Source organism: Capricornis sumatraensis, chromosome 10, assembly GCF_032405125.1.
Source record: "Capricornis sumatraensis isolate serow.1 chromosome 10, serow.2, whole genome shotgun sequence".
NCBI classification, from domain to species: domain Eukaryota; kingdom Metazoa; phylum Chordata; class Mammalia; order Artiodactyla; family Bovidae; genus Capricornis; species Capricornis sumatraensis.
The window spans coordinates 52,943,837-52,964,011 of record NC_091078.1 but is presented as its reverse complement, the minus strand read 5'-3'; the positions used below and the strand labels follow the sequence as shown (position 1 = coordinate 52,964,011).

General features: G+C 48.7%; 1 protein-coding gene across 1 annotated transcript in view; it reads left to right on the top strand.

Annotated features, from left to right (window-relative positions):
* The window catches only part of GLB1 (galactosidase beta 1), a 102,905-nt gene extending 88,467 nt beyond the window's left edge, over positions 1-14,438 (top strand). Inside the window, exon 16 of the mRNA XM_068981819.1 lies at positions 13,902-14,438. Coding sequence (XP_068837920.1) covers positions 13,902-14,132 — 231 coding nt within the window. The 3' untranslated portion in view covers positions 14,133-14,438. The remainder of the gene's footprint in view (positions 1-13,901) is intronic.
* Positions 14,439-20,175: the final 5,737 nt, after the last annotated feature.

Below are 20,175 nucleotides of genomic sequence, written 5' to 3'. Positions count from 1 at the left end.
GTCCGACTCTTTGCCAGAATACTGGAATGGGTAGCCATTCCCTTCTCCAGGGGATCGTCCCAACCCAGGGATCGAACCCATGTCTCCTGCATTGCAGGCGGATTATTTACCAGCTGAGCTACCAGGGAAGCTGAAGATGCACATGGCATGTGTTTAATAAGTGCCCTTTTATAATGTTTGATTTTTACATGTTTATGGAAATATGTTTTCATTATCATTCTGTCTGAAATATTTTCTAATTTCCCTTAATATCTCTTCTTTGAACCATAAGTTATTTAAATATGCATTGTTTAATTTTCATATTTTGGTGGTTTTTTGGCCATACTGCACAGCTTTTGGATCTTAGTTCCCTGACCAGGGATTGGACCCAGGCCCTCAGCATTGAATGCACACAGTCCTAAGCACTGGATCACCAAGGAATTCTCTGTGTTTTTGTTTTTGTTTTAGAAAGCATTTCTTATTTTTTTTATTTCTAACTTAATTCTTCTATAAAACTTCTGGAAGAAGGAGAAAAATCTTCCTGATTTTGGGTTAGGCAAAAACTTATTAGACTTGACACCTAATACATAATCCTTAAAGGAAAAAATTCATGAATTGATTTTATCAAAATTGAAAATGTTTTCCCTTCAAAAGACATTATTTAAAAAATGAATATCCAAGCTTCAGATTGGCAGAAAATGTTTTCAATGCATATATCTGACAAAGGACTTATATAGAATATATAAAGAATTCTTATAACTTAGTAATAGAAAGATAACCAACCCACTCAAAAAATGGACAAAGGACTTGCATGGACATTTCACCAAAGAAGATAAGTATGTGAAAAGATGCTTAATGCTTTTAGGAAGTGCAAATCATTAAGGAAATGCAAATCAACCACAATGAAATACCACTTCACACCCACTAAAATGGCTATAATATTAAAAGATGGACAAGAACAAATGTTGGCAAGGATATGGAGAAATGGGAACCCTCCTACATTGCTAGTGGAAATGTAAAATAGTACAAACACTTTGTAACACAGTTTGGCAGTTTCTTCAGTTTCTCCTAAAATTACCATAGGATTCTTCAATTCTACTCCCAGCTGTTTCCAAGAGAAATGAAAACATGTGTCTACACAGAGTTACATGCAAATGTTCATAGTAGCATTATCAAAATAACCAAGAGTTGGAAATAATTCAAAATGTCCATCAACTGATAAGTAGAGAAATAAACTATGGAATATCCATACAAGGGAATGATATTCCACAATAAAAAGGGGCAGACTACTGATACAGGTACATCATGGATAAATCTGAAAAACATGCTAACTAAAAGCTGCTGCTGCTGCTAAGTTGCTTCAGTAGTGTCCAACTCTTCAAGACCCCATGGACTATAGGCTCCTCCATCCATGGGATTTTTCAGGCAAGAGTACTGGAGTGGGTTGCCATTTCCTCCTTCAAGGAACTTTGCAGGGAGGAAGCCAATTCTGACTCCATGTTCAAAATTGTTTCGACTTGATTTTTATCACTTTATTATTATAATCATACTTAATGGCCTCCCTGGAGGACCCTGCCCCTCTGCTTGACAGAAAAGTGCCTTTGTTCAACTCTTGGAGAGACAGTTTGTCCCTGCCCACCTGTGAATAGAGATGAACACACCCCATCCAAAGGCTGACCATTCCCTTGGAGGTGTTTTGCAAGACTGAAGACCCTTAAGTAAAAGCAGCCAATCATAAAAGACCGCATATTGTGTGATCCCATTTGTCTGAATTCTTCAGAGAAGGCCAATCTATACAGCCAAAAAGTAAATGAATGGCTGCCTAGGACTTAGGGTGGGAATAGAGGGTGACTGAAAATGGGTACGGGGTTTCTTTTTGGAGTGATGGAAATGTCCCCAAATTAAATTGTGGGGATGGTTGCAAAATCTTCTTAAATTTATTGAGACTTGGTTTATTGCCCAAGCATGTATTTCCTGGTGAACATACTTCTGTAATTTTAAGCTCTACTATCCTCTCTCCCAGAGAAGGAGATGGCACCCCACTCCAGTACTCTTGCCTGGAGAATCCCACGGATGGAGGAGCTTGGTGGGCTGCAGTCCATGGGGTCTCGAAGAGTCGGACACGACTGAGCAACTTCACTTTCACTTTTATGCACTGGAGAAGGAAATGGCAACCCACTCCAGTGTTCTTGCCTGGAGAATCCCAAGAAGGGGGGAGGCTGGTCGGCTGCCATCTACGGGGTCACACAGAGTCGGACATGACTGACGTGACTTAGCAACAATCCTCTCTCTGGCCATATGTTTCTATCCCTCAAAACTCTCAAGGCTCCCAGGTCTACTCTTGGATCCTGTGGATGACCTGAAACTCCACCATCAGGGCCACAGTTCTTCCCTATCCTGCCTAGACGACACCACCATTTTTTTTTCCTTAGGAGCCCTCAATCCACTGGCCCCCTTGCCCTTCCACTCCTTGTTCAGGCTCACTGGGAGTGGGGTTTAGCACTGGCCTCTCTGCTGCTGCTGCTGCTAAGTCGCTTCAGTCGTGTCCGACTCAGTTCATCGGTAACTGAGGACCCCAGGTGTGGCCTCTCTGGCATATTCGTCCCCTCACTGTCTCCAAACTCTGGAGGTCCCAAAGCTGCCCGGCAGTCCTTGGCCTTCGTCTTCCCTATCCACAGCTGGCCTCTAACTCTCACCACCTCCCTTACACCACCTGCTTCCTCCACTGAGGACTCACCCTACTTGACGCTATCAGGTGAGATCCTTTGTTCCTCAGCTTCCTGTCAGACTTACAGGACTTCCTGCCTCCACCCTCACTTCCTGCCCAGTGGCCTCTAGAAGGAAGTGCGAGCTCCAAACCCCCTCCCCACCTTCTTCCTCCAGGCCGAGATCCTGTTCTCTCTCTTCCTCCTCCTGCACTTTGTCAGCTTCTCCGTCTTCTCTCCAACTCCTGTCCGCTGGGACCCGGAAACGAAGTATAGCCTGACCCGGATCCTCCCAGTGGATTGCGCATGCTCATTCTTCTCTCCCTTCCTCTTCCTCGCCCCGCCCTTCCGCCATGTCCCCCTCCCCCGTGACTGCCCCCTCTTCTCCCTCTTGGTGTCCTCTATTCACTCTTTTTCATTCCCTCTCTGTGCCCACTGGGTCTTCACAACTTCAAGACTGGCATTAACTCCTGTCTGAAACCTTCCTACACCCTTTGTCCCCTTTGATCCCCCTGGAGCCCAGTCTGGACTCAGCACCCGTGGCACTTTGTCACTCAAGCTGGCGCCCCAGTTTCACCGCTGAGCGATAAGTTTCACGAGGGGCATTTTTCTTAAGTGCCTGGTTTATTTGGCCTCCTCCCTGGGCCTGGTTGCTCTGTAACAGCCTCCAGGTGGAAGAGGGGACTTGCTTCTGTTGCTAGGTCCCTTGCAAGAAACCTCTTGGCGGTGAGTTTGGAGGTGAGTGGAGTGCAGGCCTTCCGAGGGTCCCGTTGGTGAAGAGAGGCTTGGCTGTTGCTGGAGGACCAAGGCCCACGAGAAGACCCAACACAAACGGTGGCTTTCACCAGGTGGCATCAGTTCCGTGGCTTAAAGAAAGAACCTTCAAGAGATGAAACGCATAAAGACAGCATTATCTTTCCCAGGAGTTATGAGAAGGGCTGAGGGCTCAGATGGAGCCTGAAACACACCCAAAGGATGGATAGTCCTTCATCAGAATCAGAGGTTATGTCAGGGAGGGAACTTCAAGTGAAAGAATAGTAGATACAAAGGAAAAAATAAATGGAAAAGCATAGCATGCTTTTGGAGGTCAAAGGGGTTCACCTTGGCCAGGTCATGGAAATGTCACACCCAAGAGTTACTGACCCAGGCATTTTGCTCAGCACTTAGGAAACACTATCTTTATAATCATCAAAGGAGGCCCCTGTGGTAGGATGTCCTGGTAGTGTCTTCAGTTTGCAGATGAGCAGATAGAGGCTCAAAGACCTCAGTATCTGGCGTGAGGTACAGACATGCTGGTGGAAAGGCTCCCCAGCCCTAGGTCTGTCTGACTTGGAGGCCCAGATGAAAAGGCGGGCAGCATGTACAGGTCCTCGAAGGCCAGGGGGAGCTTGTACTAATGATCCAGGCAGAAGCTCTTCACTTTCTTAGTCTGATGGGTTTTCTGCATCTTTATGCTTGAAAAGTTCATGTACAGGACTCGCCTGGTGGTGCAGTGGATAAGAATCCGCTTGCCAGTGCAGGGGACACGGGTTCCATCCCTGGGAAGATTCTGCATGCCGTGGAGCCACGAAGCCTGTGAGCCACAACTACTGAGCCCACACTCCAGAGCCCACTGTGCTCCGAAGCAAGAGAAGCCACTGCAATGAGAAGCTCCTGGACAGTAACGAAGAGTAGCCCCACAGCCCCCCTCGCCACAACTAGAGAAAGCCCACACAAAGCAACCAAGAGCCAGTGCAGTCAAAAGTTAAAAAAAAAAAAAAATCTTAAAGTACATGTGCACACAATATTTATGAATGTGTCAGGGTGTTTAGAACCCAAGAAACTGATCTAATTCATATGTCTGATCAAAAACTAGTACGCAGGGGAACTAAGATCCCACATGCTGCATGGTTCAGCCAAAAATAAAGGTAAAAACTGGTACACAGATGTACAGAGCAGTATTACCCAGAATTATCCAAAATCAACTAAAAGGTCAAAAACCCCAACTGCCCATCAACTAATAATGAATAAACAAACTATGGCCTATCTGTTTAATGGAAAATTATTTGGCAGTAAAAACAAATGAACAGGACTTTCCTGGTGGTTCAGTGGTAAAGAATCCACCTGCCAATGCAAGAGACACAGGTTCGATCCCTGATCCAGGAAGATCCCACATGCTTCAGAGCAACTAAGCCCATGCACCACGACTACTGAAGCCTGTGCACCCTGGAGCCCTTGCTCCACAACAAGAGAAGTCACCACAGTGAGAAGCCTACACACCACAACTGGAAAGTAGCCCCTGCTCACCACAACTAGAGAAAAGTCCGCACAGCAGTGTTAATACATAAAAATACTAAAAAGACAAATGAACGACATGGATGAACCTTGAAAACATGTTCCATGAAGGAAGCTAGTCACAAACCACATAAACCATGTGATACCATGTATGTGAAATGTCCTGAACAGGCAGATCTATAGACCCAGGAAGATTAGTGGTTGCCTAGAGCAGGGAAAAGAGGGTATTGAGGGAAAATGGGGGTGGGGAGCGGATACTGAAGACTGAAGAGTTTTTCTTTGGTTGGATTGCTCTTTAGTAAACTAATAACCTCTGAGTTATATACTTGAAATGAGGGAGTTGTATAGTATGTAAATTACATCTCAGTAAAGCTATACCTCCTCACACACACACACACACACACACACACACACACACCAGAAGGCCTGTCCTTAAGATTTGTGAGCCGGGGTTGCCTAGGTCGGAAGGTCAGAGAACACACGTTTATCATCCCTAGGACAGGGCATGCGCAATTTCTGTTCTATTCTGGCAAGCGGTGGTCCCTATTGCCATGGACCGTCCACGCCAGCTCCTGAGGTTCTGAGCAATCGGCAGACGCACGGCTGACAGATCACACCCCCACTCCCCGGCACGGAGTTCTGAGTTTGGGAGGACGCGCATTTTAGCAGATCAGGGGGATGTAGAGGGGTTGGACCACCCAAAGCATGGGCGGTTTCTAAGACTCTGCCTCTCGGCACCAAACCCGCTGTATCCTTCAGCTGGGAGGCCCTGTCGAGGCCCCTGTTCTGGCCCTTTGACTTCTGCCATTCACTTGTTATAGAGAAACTACTTTGATGGGGTGAATGAAGTCACTGATAAGGAGATTCAGGAGATTAAAAAAAGTCACTTCTGATTAATCGGCCGTACTTGAGTTGGATGTGGCTTTCTGGTTAAATGCCCGAACGTCAACTGGGATTTCTTTGGGAAGTGGTCTGACATGTTTGGCTTAATCCAAGAGACACAGACCAGCGCTTGGTCTGCACAGAACTCTCGTCCGACCACAAACTCCCCACAGTGAGCATTGCTCCTCGGTGCTCCAGCGTGCCAGGTGGGCCAGACCTAAAACCCTTACTCTGTCTCGGCAGTGACATGTGTGCTGTTTCTCTCTCCTTCAGATGCATGTGGAGGACACCACATGAATATCCTCTGTAGACTTCCTGCACTTTTTACCACTTGCACTAGGTCTGGATGCCTAGCAGAGCATGGGGGTGAGAGGGCTGGGATAACTTCCGGTTTTTCCTCTACCAGAATTAAGCTTTGAACATTAAGAAGCAACATAGAGGGACCTCCCTTGTGGCCCAGTGGTTAGAACTCCAAGCTTCCACTGCTAGGGTCACAGGTTCGATCCCTGGTCAGGGAACTAAGACACCACATGCTGGTAACCAAAAGAAATCAACATTGAATATAGATGAAAAGCAAGAAGCTGTAAAGGAACCAGGGATGAAAGAATTTATGATGAAGGTTTGATAACTATCTTCTGTTTGGAGACTCTTTTTGAATCTTGCTTTTGAAATTTCCAGCTCTCTAATCATTTGGTCTTTCTGGTGATCAGTCCTATCCTGAGGCCTAGTCACCAGAAGACAATGTGATTAGACATTGGAACTTTCAGCCCATCCTTCCTCAACCTCTGGAGTTAGGGTCAGGGACTGGAAATGGAATTCTGTAAAAAAAAACTTTAGAACAACAAGATTCAAGGAGCTTTTGGGTCGGTGAACACTTCCAGATGCTGAGAGCTTACACCTGGGCGGGAGGTACACAAGGAGACAGCTGGCAGCTCAGTCCTGCACCCCTAATACCTTGCCCTGTGAATCTTTTTTGTCTGGCTTTTTCTGAGTTGTATTCTTTATAATAACCCCATAGATATCAGTAAAGTGTTTTTCTGCATTCTGTGAGCCAGTCTAGGACATTATTGAATCTGAGGAGGGGCTCATGGGAATCCCCAACTGGTTGTTCAGAACTAGGACTCCAGAGTTTGGAGCCTACACATGTGGAGGTATGGCACTGTCAGCCTCTGAGGGGGACGACCCAGGAGCACGGTGGGGGCCAGAGGCCACTCAAGTACTTGCTGCTCATTCAGGAAGAGCTATCTGCTCTTGGTCATCACAGGGGGTGGCCATGAAGTCTGGAAGACAGCAAAAAAGGGAAGCTGCATTCAGCACAATGAAATTGTGTCATCTCTGTTTCCAGACCTGATGGCCATCTTCTAGATGGCCCGTCGATCGAGTCTCTATGGATAATTCTGTACGGGTTGCGGGGGCCGGGCTGTATGAGGCAAGTTTTAGGGGAGACTTTAGCATTGATGGGAATGTAGCAAGAAGGTGCCTGTTCAGGAAAGGACTCAGCCTGTAGAGTGGACGGCAGTGGGCAGGAACTCTGCTCCCATGCTCCTCCGAAGCTGTCCCCGCTGAGACCACCAGCACCCACATGGTGACATGCTCCCCAGACATGTCTCACTTAACTTCTTGGCAAGTAACATCTGACACAGGTAATCACTCCCTCTCTTGAAGCTCTCCTGATGCCTATGACCAAGCTTCTGGTTTCCTACCCTGTCTTCGTTCCTTCTCAGGCTTTCCTTTCTCTGTGTTTCAGTTCTCAGGACCTGATTCAGGGCCCTCTGCTTACACTTTGAGGGGAGCTCATCCCCACAGATGTAACACCTCGATTTCCAGCTCATCATTTTTGAGGGCGGGGAAAACCAAGACAGACCCTTCTTCCTCATTCCCCCAACACTTGCTCTTCAGCAGGAGAAGTGGTCCAGGGACAAGGAAGGAAGCTGGACTTTAGCGCAGCAGAGAGGATGAAAAAGGGGCCCAGCTGTGGGAAACAATACCAGCAGTCTTGCTGTGGAGAGCTCCCTGCGCACCAGCCACCGTGCTGAGTGCTCACCTGAGTCCTCTCACTTACTTACAACACCCCTGAGAGAAGTACAGATACGAGAGGTGGGGACTTGGAGATGGGATCTGGAGGCCAGTTGGTGGAAGAGGAGCTTACTAGTAGAGGACAACCCTACTCTGGTGAAATTGAGTTCAGTGACATCATTTACTTTACTGAAAAGTAGCATGCTGCTGTACATTGATGCCATGGAGGTGTGTTATCAGTTAGCTTTCGCTGTCTAAAAAACCACCCCAAGCTTAGTGGTGTCAAACAGCAACCCTGTATTTAGCTCCTGATTGGGAGTGTTGGCAGACTGGGTTGTGGTTCCGCTGGTCTTGGCTGGGCAAGCCCTTCTAGTCGGTGAGGAGGCCCTCATCTTGGGGCTTGGCTGGCTGTCTGCTGAGGCCGTACAGATCGGTCTGTGTCTCTCTCATCATCTAGCAAGCCAATCTGGGCTTGCTCATATGATGACTGGCAGTGTTCAAAGGAAAAAATGCAGATGTGCAAGGGTTCTTAGGACCCAAGTCAGAATTCACGTGTGACTTCTTCCATGTTCTTTGCCCAACACTTGACCAGCCCCATCCAAGATTCTACTTCCTGAGTGCATATGCTGTGAAAAGTTGTGGGCAATTCTGCAGGCTGCCACGAAGTCTTAGCCCTGTTTGACCCTACTTTCATTCTGAATTTGATATGCTTTTTCAACTCTTTTGGCCTGATTTACAGTTATCCTACCCCTAACAAAGTTTACTATTTCCACTTTATTCATTGTTTCTAATCACAAGTCCTGTGAACTTGGAAACTAGATAGACACTTTTGCCCAAATGTGTATTAATTTAGTAACAAGGCTTGTAAGAATTGTACGCCAACAGGAGTAAATGGGCTCTGAGTAAAGGAGAATCTCCTTCAAATTATAGTGCATGGACTCTGCAACAAATAGTGTATGGCTGCCTAGAGATGGTTTTCGCTTACCAGTTCTTAGCTTCACTCCAGGAGTGTGAAGACACATGGGAAAGTCATAGGGGAGATGCTCCATAAAAAGATCAAGCAATGGTGGCACCCAGGGGGAGTTGAAAAGGAAGGAATGGGTTTCTGAGAGCAGGAAGTGACTCATCTTTTATGTTAATATTCTGTGTTTTCGTGGCTTCGATTCTATCTGGGTCTGTCCTAAAATACAGAGAAATCGTAAACTTTTTACTCTAAGACAAAGGAAGAAGGAAAGGATTTGCATCAGCTGCAGACTTGGGGTCTGAAGGAAGGGGAGATTTTGGTTTTCTCCTGTGTGGAGGTTTATTTAACATCTTATCTCTCACTCTTTTACTTTTTATTCTTTGTGTTTTCCTCCCAAGTTAGCACCATAAATACTCATGAATCATGCATGTGAGAACCTTGTAACCTTGAGAAACGGACTTTTAAGTCTTCCAAGTATCAAATGTCTTCTTCCAGAGTAGAACAGAGTCAATGTTCAACCCAAGTGTGGTGTTGTTAAAGGAACTCCTGACCACATTTGAAAATGTTGAAGCTATGACTTAAACCAGGATTGAATCTTTTGTGTTACATTCTTCTCAGAGGGTTCTATTTATCTGGGGAATTGAAAACAGACAGACAGACATGTCTGCCTGATTAACACAGAAGCAAGTCAGTCACTGCCAGGAACCTGTCATTCACTGGAACTGTTACCACCTTGGTGATAATATTTAGCAGAGAGCGGGGAGTCTGTCAGGGGTCAAGCAACAGTCAGAGAAAGTCAGCATTTGTCATGGAGATGTTTCAGCTGGGACAACCCGGGGAAACTCTGAAGCCATCGGTGTTCGCTTTACAGATGCTCGGCCTTAGTATGTATTAATACTTAACTGTGTTGATTAAGAGTGTGTCTACTTTTAGGAATTTTCCTGGAGGTCCAACGGTTGGGACTCCGAGCTTGCGCCTCAAGCGGCATAGGTGCTATCCGCAAACCACATGGCTAGAACAAAAGGAAAAAAAAAGAGTTACGTCTATTTTTAGATCACATGGGCCTACTCTCCCCCCACCGATAATTTCAGCATAATTTTTTAAAAGAGAAATAAGAATCAGAATGTATATATATATTTTAATAGATTTTTTTTTCAGTTTGACTCTTTTAAAGTGATTTTTTTTTTTGGCTGCGCTGGATCTTAGTTACCAGCGCAGTTAGTTTCTCTTGGTTAGTTAGTTTCTCTAGTTGCGCAATCTAGGGCCGCGCTCTAGCAGCACTGCGCCGGCTTCTCGTTGCGGCGACGCCTCTTGTTGCAGAGCATAGGCTCTAGAGTGTGGCCTTCAGAAGTTGTGGACACGGGTTCAGTTGCTCACAGCATGCGGGATCTTCCCAGACCCGGGATTGAACCCACGTCCCCTTCATTGGCAGGCAGATTCTTAATCACTGGACCACCAGGGAAGTCCTAAACTGATTTTTTTTTGCTGTAAAAAATTGTGTTTTAAAAAAATCCCAGTGTTAATCAAGGGAGTAGGCAAGTGCTGCATTGTTCTGCCTGTGGGCAGTAGTCCCTAAAATTCTTAAGCTGGGAGGGGAGGGACAAGAGTATTCTTGAAGTGGGGCTGGGCATTTGCCCGGGCAGAATCGTCCACGAGTCCTACCTCCTGGGTGTCGTGGGTGTATATCGTATGTCTCTCTGCGGGAAATAGCTGCTAAACCAGTAGTGAAACAAGTGACTGCATGTGCAAACAATGCCAGTAACTAGAAGAACAATATCAAAGGGCCAGCGAGTGACTGGGAATGGAAGGCCCAGGACTGAGGAGGGTGACATGACTTTCTCTCGGTGGAGGTGGTGATGGGGTGGACGCTTGAGGGATCTGAAGGCTTGGAGTGTGGGGGATAGCCTTTGAGGCTCGGGGTGAAGCACGGGGCACAGGTGAGTGAGCTTGGGGTGGGCAGGAGGAAAGCAGGGAGCTGACCACAAGGGCAAGAGGACCAAGGCATATGCCCGTGGGCCACATACGGAGCTTAGAAGCAGGACCTCGTGAGAACTGTTTGATGTTCATGTGGCTGCTACGTGGAGCCTGGGATCTAGAGTTAGAGGAAGTAGAGGGACCTGCCCAGGCGGTGGGGGGCGGGGGGCTCCAGGCTCCTGAGCCAACGCTGCCCGGAATGTGTCTGAAGAACTGGCTGGGAAAGTAGAGGGGAGCAGGGAGATGGGTCTGATGATGGAGTGCTGGGCATTCACCACACCTCTGCTGAGCTGCTCAGCACAGCAGTCACCGGGCACCTGCTATTTCACATTTGCCTTTGAATTAATTCAAAGTGAAAATTCAGTTCCTCCCTTGCACCAGCCACTGGTAAGTGCAGGTAGCTACCCTGCGGAGCAGCACAAGCCCTCCATCTCTGTGCACAGTTCTGTTGACCAACAGGGCCTCAGAACTGTGTACCGTGACCTGTGCTCTCCGAATCCTTCATTCCTCCGGGTTGGAAGGGCAACCAAACTGTCATAGGCATCCCTGAACGCCCATTCTGTTCAGGACAGAGAGTAGAGGGAAACTGTCCTGAAGACTTTCCTTGCTTTGGAGAATTAACCAAAATCAAAGAACTCGCCTGCAATGTAGGAGACACAGGTTCGATTCCTGGCTCAGGAAGATCCCCTGGAGAAGGAAATGGGAATCCACTGCAGTATTCTTGCCTGGAGAATTCCATGGAGAAGCCTGGTGGGCTACAGAATGACCCTACAGCCCGGGGTCACAAAACAGTTGAACATGACGTAGCGACTAACCACCAACAGCAGATATCCTGTAACCCTGAACTTGGGGAAGGTTGGAGAGAAGGTGCCGGGCACGATATCTGCATGTTAGAGTCAGTTGGGTGAGTAAAGAGGCAGAATGCAGATGGGAGCTGAAGGGTCCAAATGGGTGATAATTTGGGAGAGAAAAGATAACTTAAACAGATGATGCAAAACCAGGAGGATCAGAAGAAAAATTACATCTACTTTGATGAGCAACTAGGAGTGACAGTTAGGGGTTACTGAGGGGACCAAGGGCGAGCTGAGCCCATAGGTGCCAGTCCCTCGTCTACCCGTGCAAACCCCTGACAGTGGCCCAGCTCCCCCGCCACCTTCCAGTGTCAGGCAAGGTGCTCCTGGGGCCCCAGCCCGCTGCGCCAGGTGAATTGCACCCCCCTAACCCTGGAGGAAGCTGGGGGGAGCCTTTTCCCACCCAGCTCCCCAGTCCCAACAACCAACACAGGAGACCAGCTCGGTGCAGCGGGAGAGGTGTTGGAGGGGCAGCATCTTGGGAGGGACTGGTCCTCGGTGTGGCCAGGACGCAAGGTGGAGCCGGGGTCGCCCACAAGTGGTGCTCACAGCGCTCTCCCTCACTTCCCTTGGAGTCCATCTCCCCCCACCCTGACTGCAGAGTCGGCCTCTGCCGTTCTCTAACTTTGCGGAAGCGGGGCGCCACCAGATCTTCAATGTGATAAACCCTGGTGAAGCTGACGGTTGCATGTACCTTCAGCATGGATCGAGAGCATATCCCGTGGTAAAAACAAGAGTAAAATAATTCTGAGAAGTGTGAAACTGTCACCCTTTTTCTAAATGACTTATCCCAACAGACAGGTGGCTTTCCATCACTGGCTTCCTTTCAAGGGGCCGTGGAGGCCAAGGTCTTTTCACTGGGTGGCGTGAGGGGTGCAGCCACGCCATGCTGACCGCGCCCGGCTTCCTCCTGCCTGCCACCCATCCCCGGGTACCAGTGGGAGTGGGGACCTGCCCAAGGTCACACAGGCAGGAGGCGGCAGGAATAAGGTTGGAAGCCAGGTGGGAAGCTCGCATTCAGGGGCCACCTGGGGGCTGAAAATTACCCAAAGGTAAGAACTGAGTAGGTAGCTCCAGGGTGAGCACCCAGAGCTGGGTTCAGGTCTGGGCTCCAGGGGGCAACCGGGGTGGGACCTCTCCAGGATGTATCCCCAAGACATTAGGGCCATTGTGGGGCCAATTTTGGTGCTTCTTCCTCCCTCCCCTCCTCTTCCCTTCTTCCTTCCTCCCATCCTCTCCCAGGTATCCTTTCTCCCTCTAGTGTGTGACCTCCTCTCCTTTGCTCCCTTGCTTTCTCTGTAACAGAATGGTCCATCTATCACATCAACTGCTAAGTCTCACCGGACAGCAAATTCTAGCTCCTGCCATCACGCTGTGCAGACACACCCGGGCCCAGTCCCCATTCCTGAGAACTTTCTCCTCCTTCTGGGTTTTGCGGTGGAAGCAGCTTTTCCTACTCCTAAGTGTCGGGCACGACTGAGCGACTTCACTTTCCCTTTTCATTTTCATGCATTGGAGAAGGCAATGGCAACCCACTCCAGTGTTCTTGCCTGGAGAATCCCAGGGACGGGGGAGCCTGGTGGGCTGCCGTCTATGGGGTCGCACAGAGTCGGACACGACTGAAGCGACTTAGCAGCAGCAGCAGAAGTCTTCGCAGCTTGTAGGATCCTCTGTGCTCCTTGAAGCAAGTCCTCACCCCTCACTCTTATGCTGGTGTGAAAACCATCAAAAGGCAGCAAGAAGGTAGACGCCCACCTGGGCAGCCAGCCTCTCCCTCCTCGACCCCCCTCTATCTTTCCAGAGGGAGCATGTGTCTGGGCTGCTGGGCTCCTGCTTGCCTCGGGCAGCAAGACCCCCACAGCCTGGAGGAGGGGGGAGCACAGAGGCAAAGCTCGTCTCCTGAGGAGGCAGGGAGGCGACTGTGTACAGAGGCCTCGGGCAGAGGCGGGTGTGTGCAGACTGGCACCCCCACCCCCACATCGCGCCGGACCCAGGATAGAATTTGGAAACTTGGTGACTGCCGCAGCGTCATCCAGTCCTGACCTGCACGGCACCGAAGCCACAGGAGGGACCGAACACGTCTCCTGTGAAGCAGGGTGGGTACTGGGATGAGTGGATTCTCTCATCCAACTCCTGCCCGACTTGAGCATCTTCCTGGGGACACTGCCTGCTTCCCACCCCACCCACTCTGACCAAGGTTCTCATGCCCCTCAGCAGGGTCAGCACAGCTGGGTTGATGGTTTTCTCTCTCTCCAGGGTCAGGTGTGGATCAACGGCTTTAACCTCGGCCGCTACTGGCCAGTGCGGGGCCCGCAGATGACCCTGTTCGTGCCTCAGCACATCCTGGTGACCTCGACCCCGAACATCATCGTGGTGCTGGAGCTGGAGCATGCGCCCTGCCAGGACGGTGGCCCGGAACTGTGCACCGTGGAGTTCGTGGACAAGCCGGTTTTTCGCACAGTCCAGACCCACAGACATGCAAACTAGGAGTAAGACTCATGGCCGACTCCCTGGGACAAAGACTGTGACCCTTCAGAATTCTAGCCTTGCACATACCTCACCTGCCACTCGGAAGGCCAGCATTCACTTCTGATTGGAAGATGGGCTAGGCGTGTGCTTACCTAGGTTTCCCTGGCGCCCGGCAGTGCCTGACACACCCCGTCCAGGCTGCGTGGTCATGGGGTGGGGCTGGTAGCCCAGCAACACAGAGGCATCCACAGGGTTGGAAGGGAAGCATTTGAAGTTTTTCTGATTTTTATTTTGTTAAGAATCATGTAGCCTTTTTATTAAATAAAATTTGTATTCAAATAATCTTACTGTTTTTAATGTTGAGCAGGTATTAAATTATAGCTTCTGATTTAAATCATAACTAGACTTGAGTGGGCTGAATAAGCCACTTCACTAAGTTGAGGTTGGTTCAAAGGAGTGGAAAATAGTCTTGTTTTGATCTAGTGGACCATTGCTTTTCTGATCTTTGACTTCCTTTAGAATTTCTGTGGTACCCACCAGGAGAGCTCATAAACACAACTCCAAATGATTATGCAGACCAGCAGCAGTTGGAAAGCATAGATAGGGTGGGAGACCCCAGAGCCGCTAAGATGCAGATGGAGATCTGTATTTATTTACTTGAAAATATTTTCACGGTAAGTGGTGTGAAAAAAGCATTTGCCCTAAGTTGGATCCTGTGTTGTCAGTTTGGACAGAAGAGCTGCACACATGCACACACTCAGTCCAGGCCTGTTCACCTGTCAACAGTCAGAGGCACACATGTGGACATGCAGACCCCAGCAACTGTGGGAGATGCTCTCCCTGCTCCAGGCGTCCTGATCTCACACCGTAAGCACTGTCCTCCACCATGTCCATTTCTGAGCATATTGTGTATTTAATCCGCTCGTCCCTCCCCAGAACTCAGAGGAGCTTACTGTCCTCTTCCCTGATTTACCGGGTCACGTGTCTACATGCTGGTCTTCCCTGGTAGCTCAGGTGGTAAAGAGTCTGCCTGCAATGCGGGAGACCCAGTCTTGATTCCTGGGCCAGGAAAATCCTCTGGAGAAGGAAATGGCAACCCACTCCAGTATTCTTGTCTGGACAGTCCCATAGATGGAGGAGCCTGGCAGGCTACAGTTCGTGGGGTCTCAAAGAGTTGGACATGACTGAGCGACTAACGCGTCCGCTTCACGTCTGCACGTTGTGGAGACGTGGTCTGAAGCCCGGTCCTCTGGCTCTGGTGTGGCACCTGTCTTATATTGACACGTGCTCATGTTCCCAGAGAAGACTCGTGAGAGAAACGGAAATGTTGGCATGAGCATATCTGGGGGCAGGGGACGCAGGTTGGATTCCACATGCCGCGGAGCAACTGCTGAGCTCACGCCCAGCTAGCGAGCCCACACACCCTAGGCCCTGTGCTCCACAGCAAGAGAAGCTGCTGCAGTGAGAAGCCCGCACTCCGCACTGGAGAGGAGACCCGCTCATGCGACTGGAGAGAGCCTGCGCACAGCAGCGAAGACCCAGCACAGCCAAAATCAAGTAAACAAATAAAAATTTTAAGAATATATGAGCATATCTGGGTGGTGGGTGTTTGAGAGGTTGTTTGCAATTTCTTTTTTTGCTTACCTGTATTTTAGATTCTGTGCAGAGATGAGGTCCATTTTCTTAAGAGAGGAAGAAAGATGTCTGTTGCTAACCAACAGCATCTTTTTACAGGAGTGTGTTTCTCTGTCTCCCAGACATCAGTGATGACCGGGAGTCTGGGAACTCTGCAGGAGGCATGTATGTGCTGAAAAAAATAGCCCAGACCTGGACCGAGGGGTGTCTCCGTAGCATCTTCCGCTGGATGTCCCGCATCCTCTGGGTGTTGGGCAGAGCGCAGGCACTGCTCCCTGCGCCTAAGCCTCAGTGCATCCCTCTTTCTTCCACTAAGTTCCTGAACACTGAGAAAGTGATGCTCAAGAGCTGTACCTTGCGACATGCTCTGGGAAGACGAGAGACTAAAGCCTTGTGTGCGTTGGTCCCCTGCACATCCCCCGTCCCAGAGAGTCCCTGTTGTGGCGTCTCCAGAGACTCGGGCCCTGGAATGAAACCGCCTCGGCAGAGTGTTTCCCTTCCATTGCCTTCCCTGGTTCCCCTCATCCAGCCTTCAGAACCACACCCCACAGGTGGCAGTGGAGAGCCCACTTCACGGATGAAAACGTTTAAACTTCAGGGAGAGGTGGAACTGGATTCCAATCTGGTCTGTCTCCACCGAAAGTCAGAGTGTTTTCTTTGTTTGTGTGAGGGAGTCTTTGGGGGTTCTCCCCCTCGTCCAGGGTGCTATGTACTGGAAAACAATCTTTTTTAATTTTTAAATTAATTTTTATTGGAGTATAGTTGCTTTACAATGCTGTGTGTGTTTCTGCTGTAAAGAGAATTCGCTATACATATATCCTCTCTTTTTCAGATTTCCTTCCCATTTAGATCACCCTAGGAGAAGGCAATGGCACCCCACTCTAGTACTCTTGCCTGGAAAATCCCATGGGCAGAGGAGACCGGTGGGCTGCAGTCCATGGGGTCGCCAAGAGTCGGACACGACTGAGTGACTTCACTGTCACTTTTCACTTTCATGCACTGGAGAAGGAAATGGCAACCCACTGCAGTGTTCTTGCCTGGAGAATCCCAGGGACGGGGGAGCCAGTGGGCTGCCATCCATGGGATCACACAGAGTCGGACACAACTGACGGGACTTAGCAGCAGCAGCAGCAGCAGCAGAGCTCTGACTGTGCTGTACAGTAGGTTCTCATCACTTAACTACTTTATACATAGTATCAATAATGTATATAGCTCAATCCCAAGCTCCCAATTCATCCCACTGCCTTCCCTCCCCCTTACCTCTGGTATCCATACATATGTTCTCTGTATCCGTGTCTTCTATTGCTGCTTTGCCAATAAGTTCATCTGTACCATTTTTCTAGATTCCACAAATAAGCGACATTCTACGACATTTGTTTTTCTCTGACTTTCTTCACTCTGTATGGCAGTCTCCAGGTCCATCAATGTCACTGCAAACTGCATGATGTCATTTCTTTTGATGACTAAGTGGTATTCCGTTGTATTTACGTAGCACATCTTTATCCATTCATCTGCTAATGGATATTTAGGTTGCTTCCTTGTCTTGGCTATTGTAAAGAGTGCTGCAATGAATATTGAGAAACACGTATCTTTTTGAATTATGGTTTTTTCTAGGTATATGCCCAAGAGGGGGATTACTAGAGTCATATGGTAGTTCTATTTTTAATTTTGTTTTTTTCTTTAAGGAACATAAGGCAATGGCACCCCACTCCAGTACTCTTGCCTGGAAAATCCTATGGGCAGAGGAGCCTGGTGGGCTGCAGTCCATGGGGTCACTAAGAGTCGGACACGACTGAGCGACTTCACTTTCCCTTTTCACTTTCATGCATTGGAGAAGGAAATGGCAACCCACTGCATTGTTCTTGCCTGGAGAATCCCAGGGACTGGGGAGCCTGGTGGGCTGCCGTCTATGGGGTCGCATAGTCGGACACGACTGAAGCAACTTAGCAGCAGCAGCATACTGTGGAAAACAGAATCTTAATACTAAATGACCCTACCCTGGACTCTACCCAAACCAATCCAACTCTTTGTCTCTCAGGGGCATACATTTCACCTTCTACAATGTCATTTGTAAAATTCAATGAGCCTCTGAAAATAATAAGGAAAACACTTTTATTGACTGATATATAAACCTTTTATATTAAATTTACCTTAAGCTGATTTTTAATATGTCAGAGCTTTCTGGGGCCTTCCCTGATGGTCCACTGCCTAAGACTACACACTCCCAGTGCAAGGGGCCCGGGTTAGATCCCTGGTTGGGGAACTAGATCCCACATGCAGCAACTAAAGGTCCATGTGCTGCAACCAAGACCTGGTGCAGCCAAATAAATAATTTTTAAAAATATGTCAAAGCTTTCTGAGCAGGCCTGAACTAACCCATCCGTAACACTGATGTTCCTGGAACATTACTGTATTTTCAGCCATCCTTGTGAACAGCAGGGCTTTTTCCTGGCCTCCTTGGCCCAGATTTGCACAACCAGCAGATCGTCTTGTTTGGAAAAGTGTTGTTGAAGTATAATTTACATACCATTAATTTCACTCATATTAGGGTACACTTTGATGGGTTTTACTAAACTTGTGTGGCAGGGGGGCGGTGCTCAGTCATGTCTGACCATTTGCAATCCCATGGACTGTAGCCCTCCAGGCTCCTCTGTCCATGGGATTTTCCAGGCAAGAACACTGGAGTGGGTAGCCATACCCTTCTCCAGGGGATCTTCCTGATCGAGGGATCAAACTGGCATGTCTTTTGTCTCTCACGTTGGTGGGCGAGTTCTTTACCAGCTGAGCCCCTGGGGAAGACCTTTACTAAATTTATTCAGGTGTAAATCCACCACCACAATCCAGTTTTAGGACACGTTTTTCACTCAGAAGATTCTCTCAATCAGGAAGTCTTCATTTCCACCCCACATCAGGCGGCCACTAACATTTTCCATCTCTGTGGTTCTGCCTTCTGCTGGAATTTCATAGAACTAGGGGCATCCCTGGTGGCTCAGACGGTAGAGCGTCTGTCTACAATGCGGGAGACCTGGGTTCGATCCCTGGGTCAGGAAGATTCCCTGGAGAAGGAAACGGGAACCCACTCCAGTACTCTTGCCTGGAAAATCCCATGGACGGAGGAGCTTGGTGCAGGCTACTGTCCATGGGGTCGCAAAGAGACGGGCACGACTGAGCGACTTCGCTTCAGGAATGTGAAGTCTTCTGTGCCTGACTTCTTTCACTCAGCATCGTGTGTTTGAGGTTCATTCCTGCTGCAGCACGATGTGGAATGTTCTCCGTTTTCCTGCTGAGGAGTGTTCCATGTGTGAACATTGATTTGTCAGCTGATGGGCATTCAGACTGTTTCCAGCTTGGGACTGTTATAAATAATGCTGATCTGAACATCTAGCCCAATTCTCTGTGTGATCAACTGTTTTCCTTTCCCTTGGGTAGGCACCTGGGAGTGGAATTCTTCAGTCATATGATAAGTATATGTTTAACTTTTTCAAGAAACTGCCAGACAATTTCAGAAGATCTGGCTTGAGCCAAGAAGGGAATGAAGAAGACTGCTCACACCCCTCCCACCTCCCTCTGTCTCTTTGCCTTGTTCTGAGTCAGGCCAGTCACTGTCTCTCTCTCTCTTTTTATCTGTCAGCAAATCCAGTTTGTTCAGAATGAGATTGTTTCGTGTTCATCTGAGTTTGGGTTTTTCTTTCACTGTTTCCCCAACAAGCGCTAGGTCTTCTGGCAGATGACATACATAGGAAACGATTTTGTGTGGCCTTTGTTTCTTGCCTTATAATCATTAAAAAAAAGTCATTTCCTGAAACTGCTTTTTCAGTCCGTACTCTGAGGGATTCTGTCTGGTCTGTGGTAGAGAGGACGGCTCATGCGGTCCAGCCACTCGTGGGCTGTGAGGAGAGTCTGGTCAGAGTCCAGATGCTCAGGGTGAGGGGTTCTGGGTTCCGCCCAGCCTCTGCTCTTGATCTAACTGAGTGTGTTCCCGGGTTGTCCCCTGCCTTCCAGCCTTTGGGGCCTGAGGTTTGCCAACTAGACACCCAGCAGCCATCTGTGACGATTCTCAGCTGATTCCCCAGCAGACAGCTGCTCTATTTGTACCCCCAGGGGCTTTCCATGTGTAAGGAAGTCCCCTAGGAGCCCCAGGCTTGTAAGCCCCCAGGCCAGCACCACTGTCTCCTGGGTGAAATGGGACAGGCTGGGGGCGGGGGGGTGCTGCAAAAACACAAGTGGGTGCTCCCCGCTCATCACTCACCATCGATATGATCTTAAGCAAGTGATTCACTTATTAAGCCCTCATTTCATAAGGGGGCCTCCACTTGTGGAGTTTTTACATCAAAGGCAATAATCATAAAAGCACCTCCCAGGTCACTTGCCATGGAGAAAGGGTTTCCTGAAGGCTATTTGGATGCTTTCCCATCACATTCCTCCA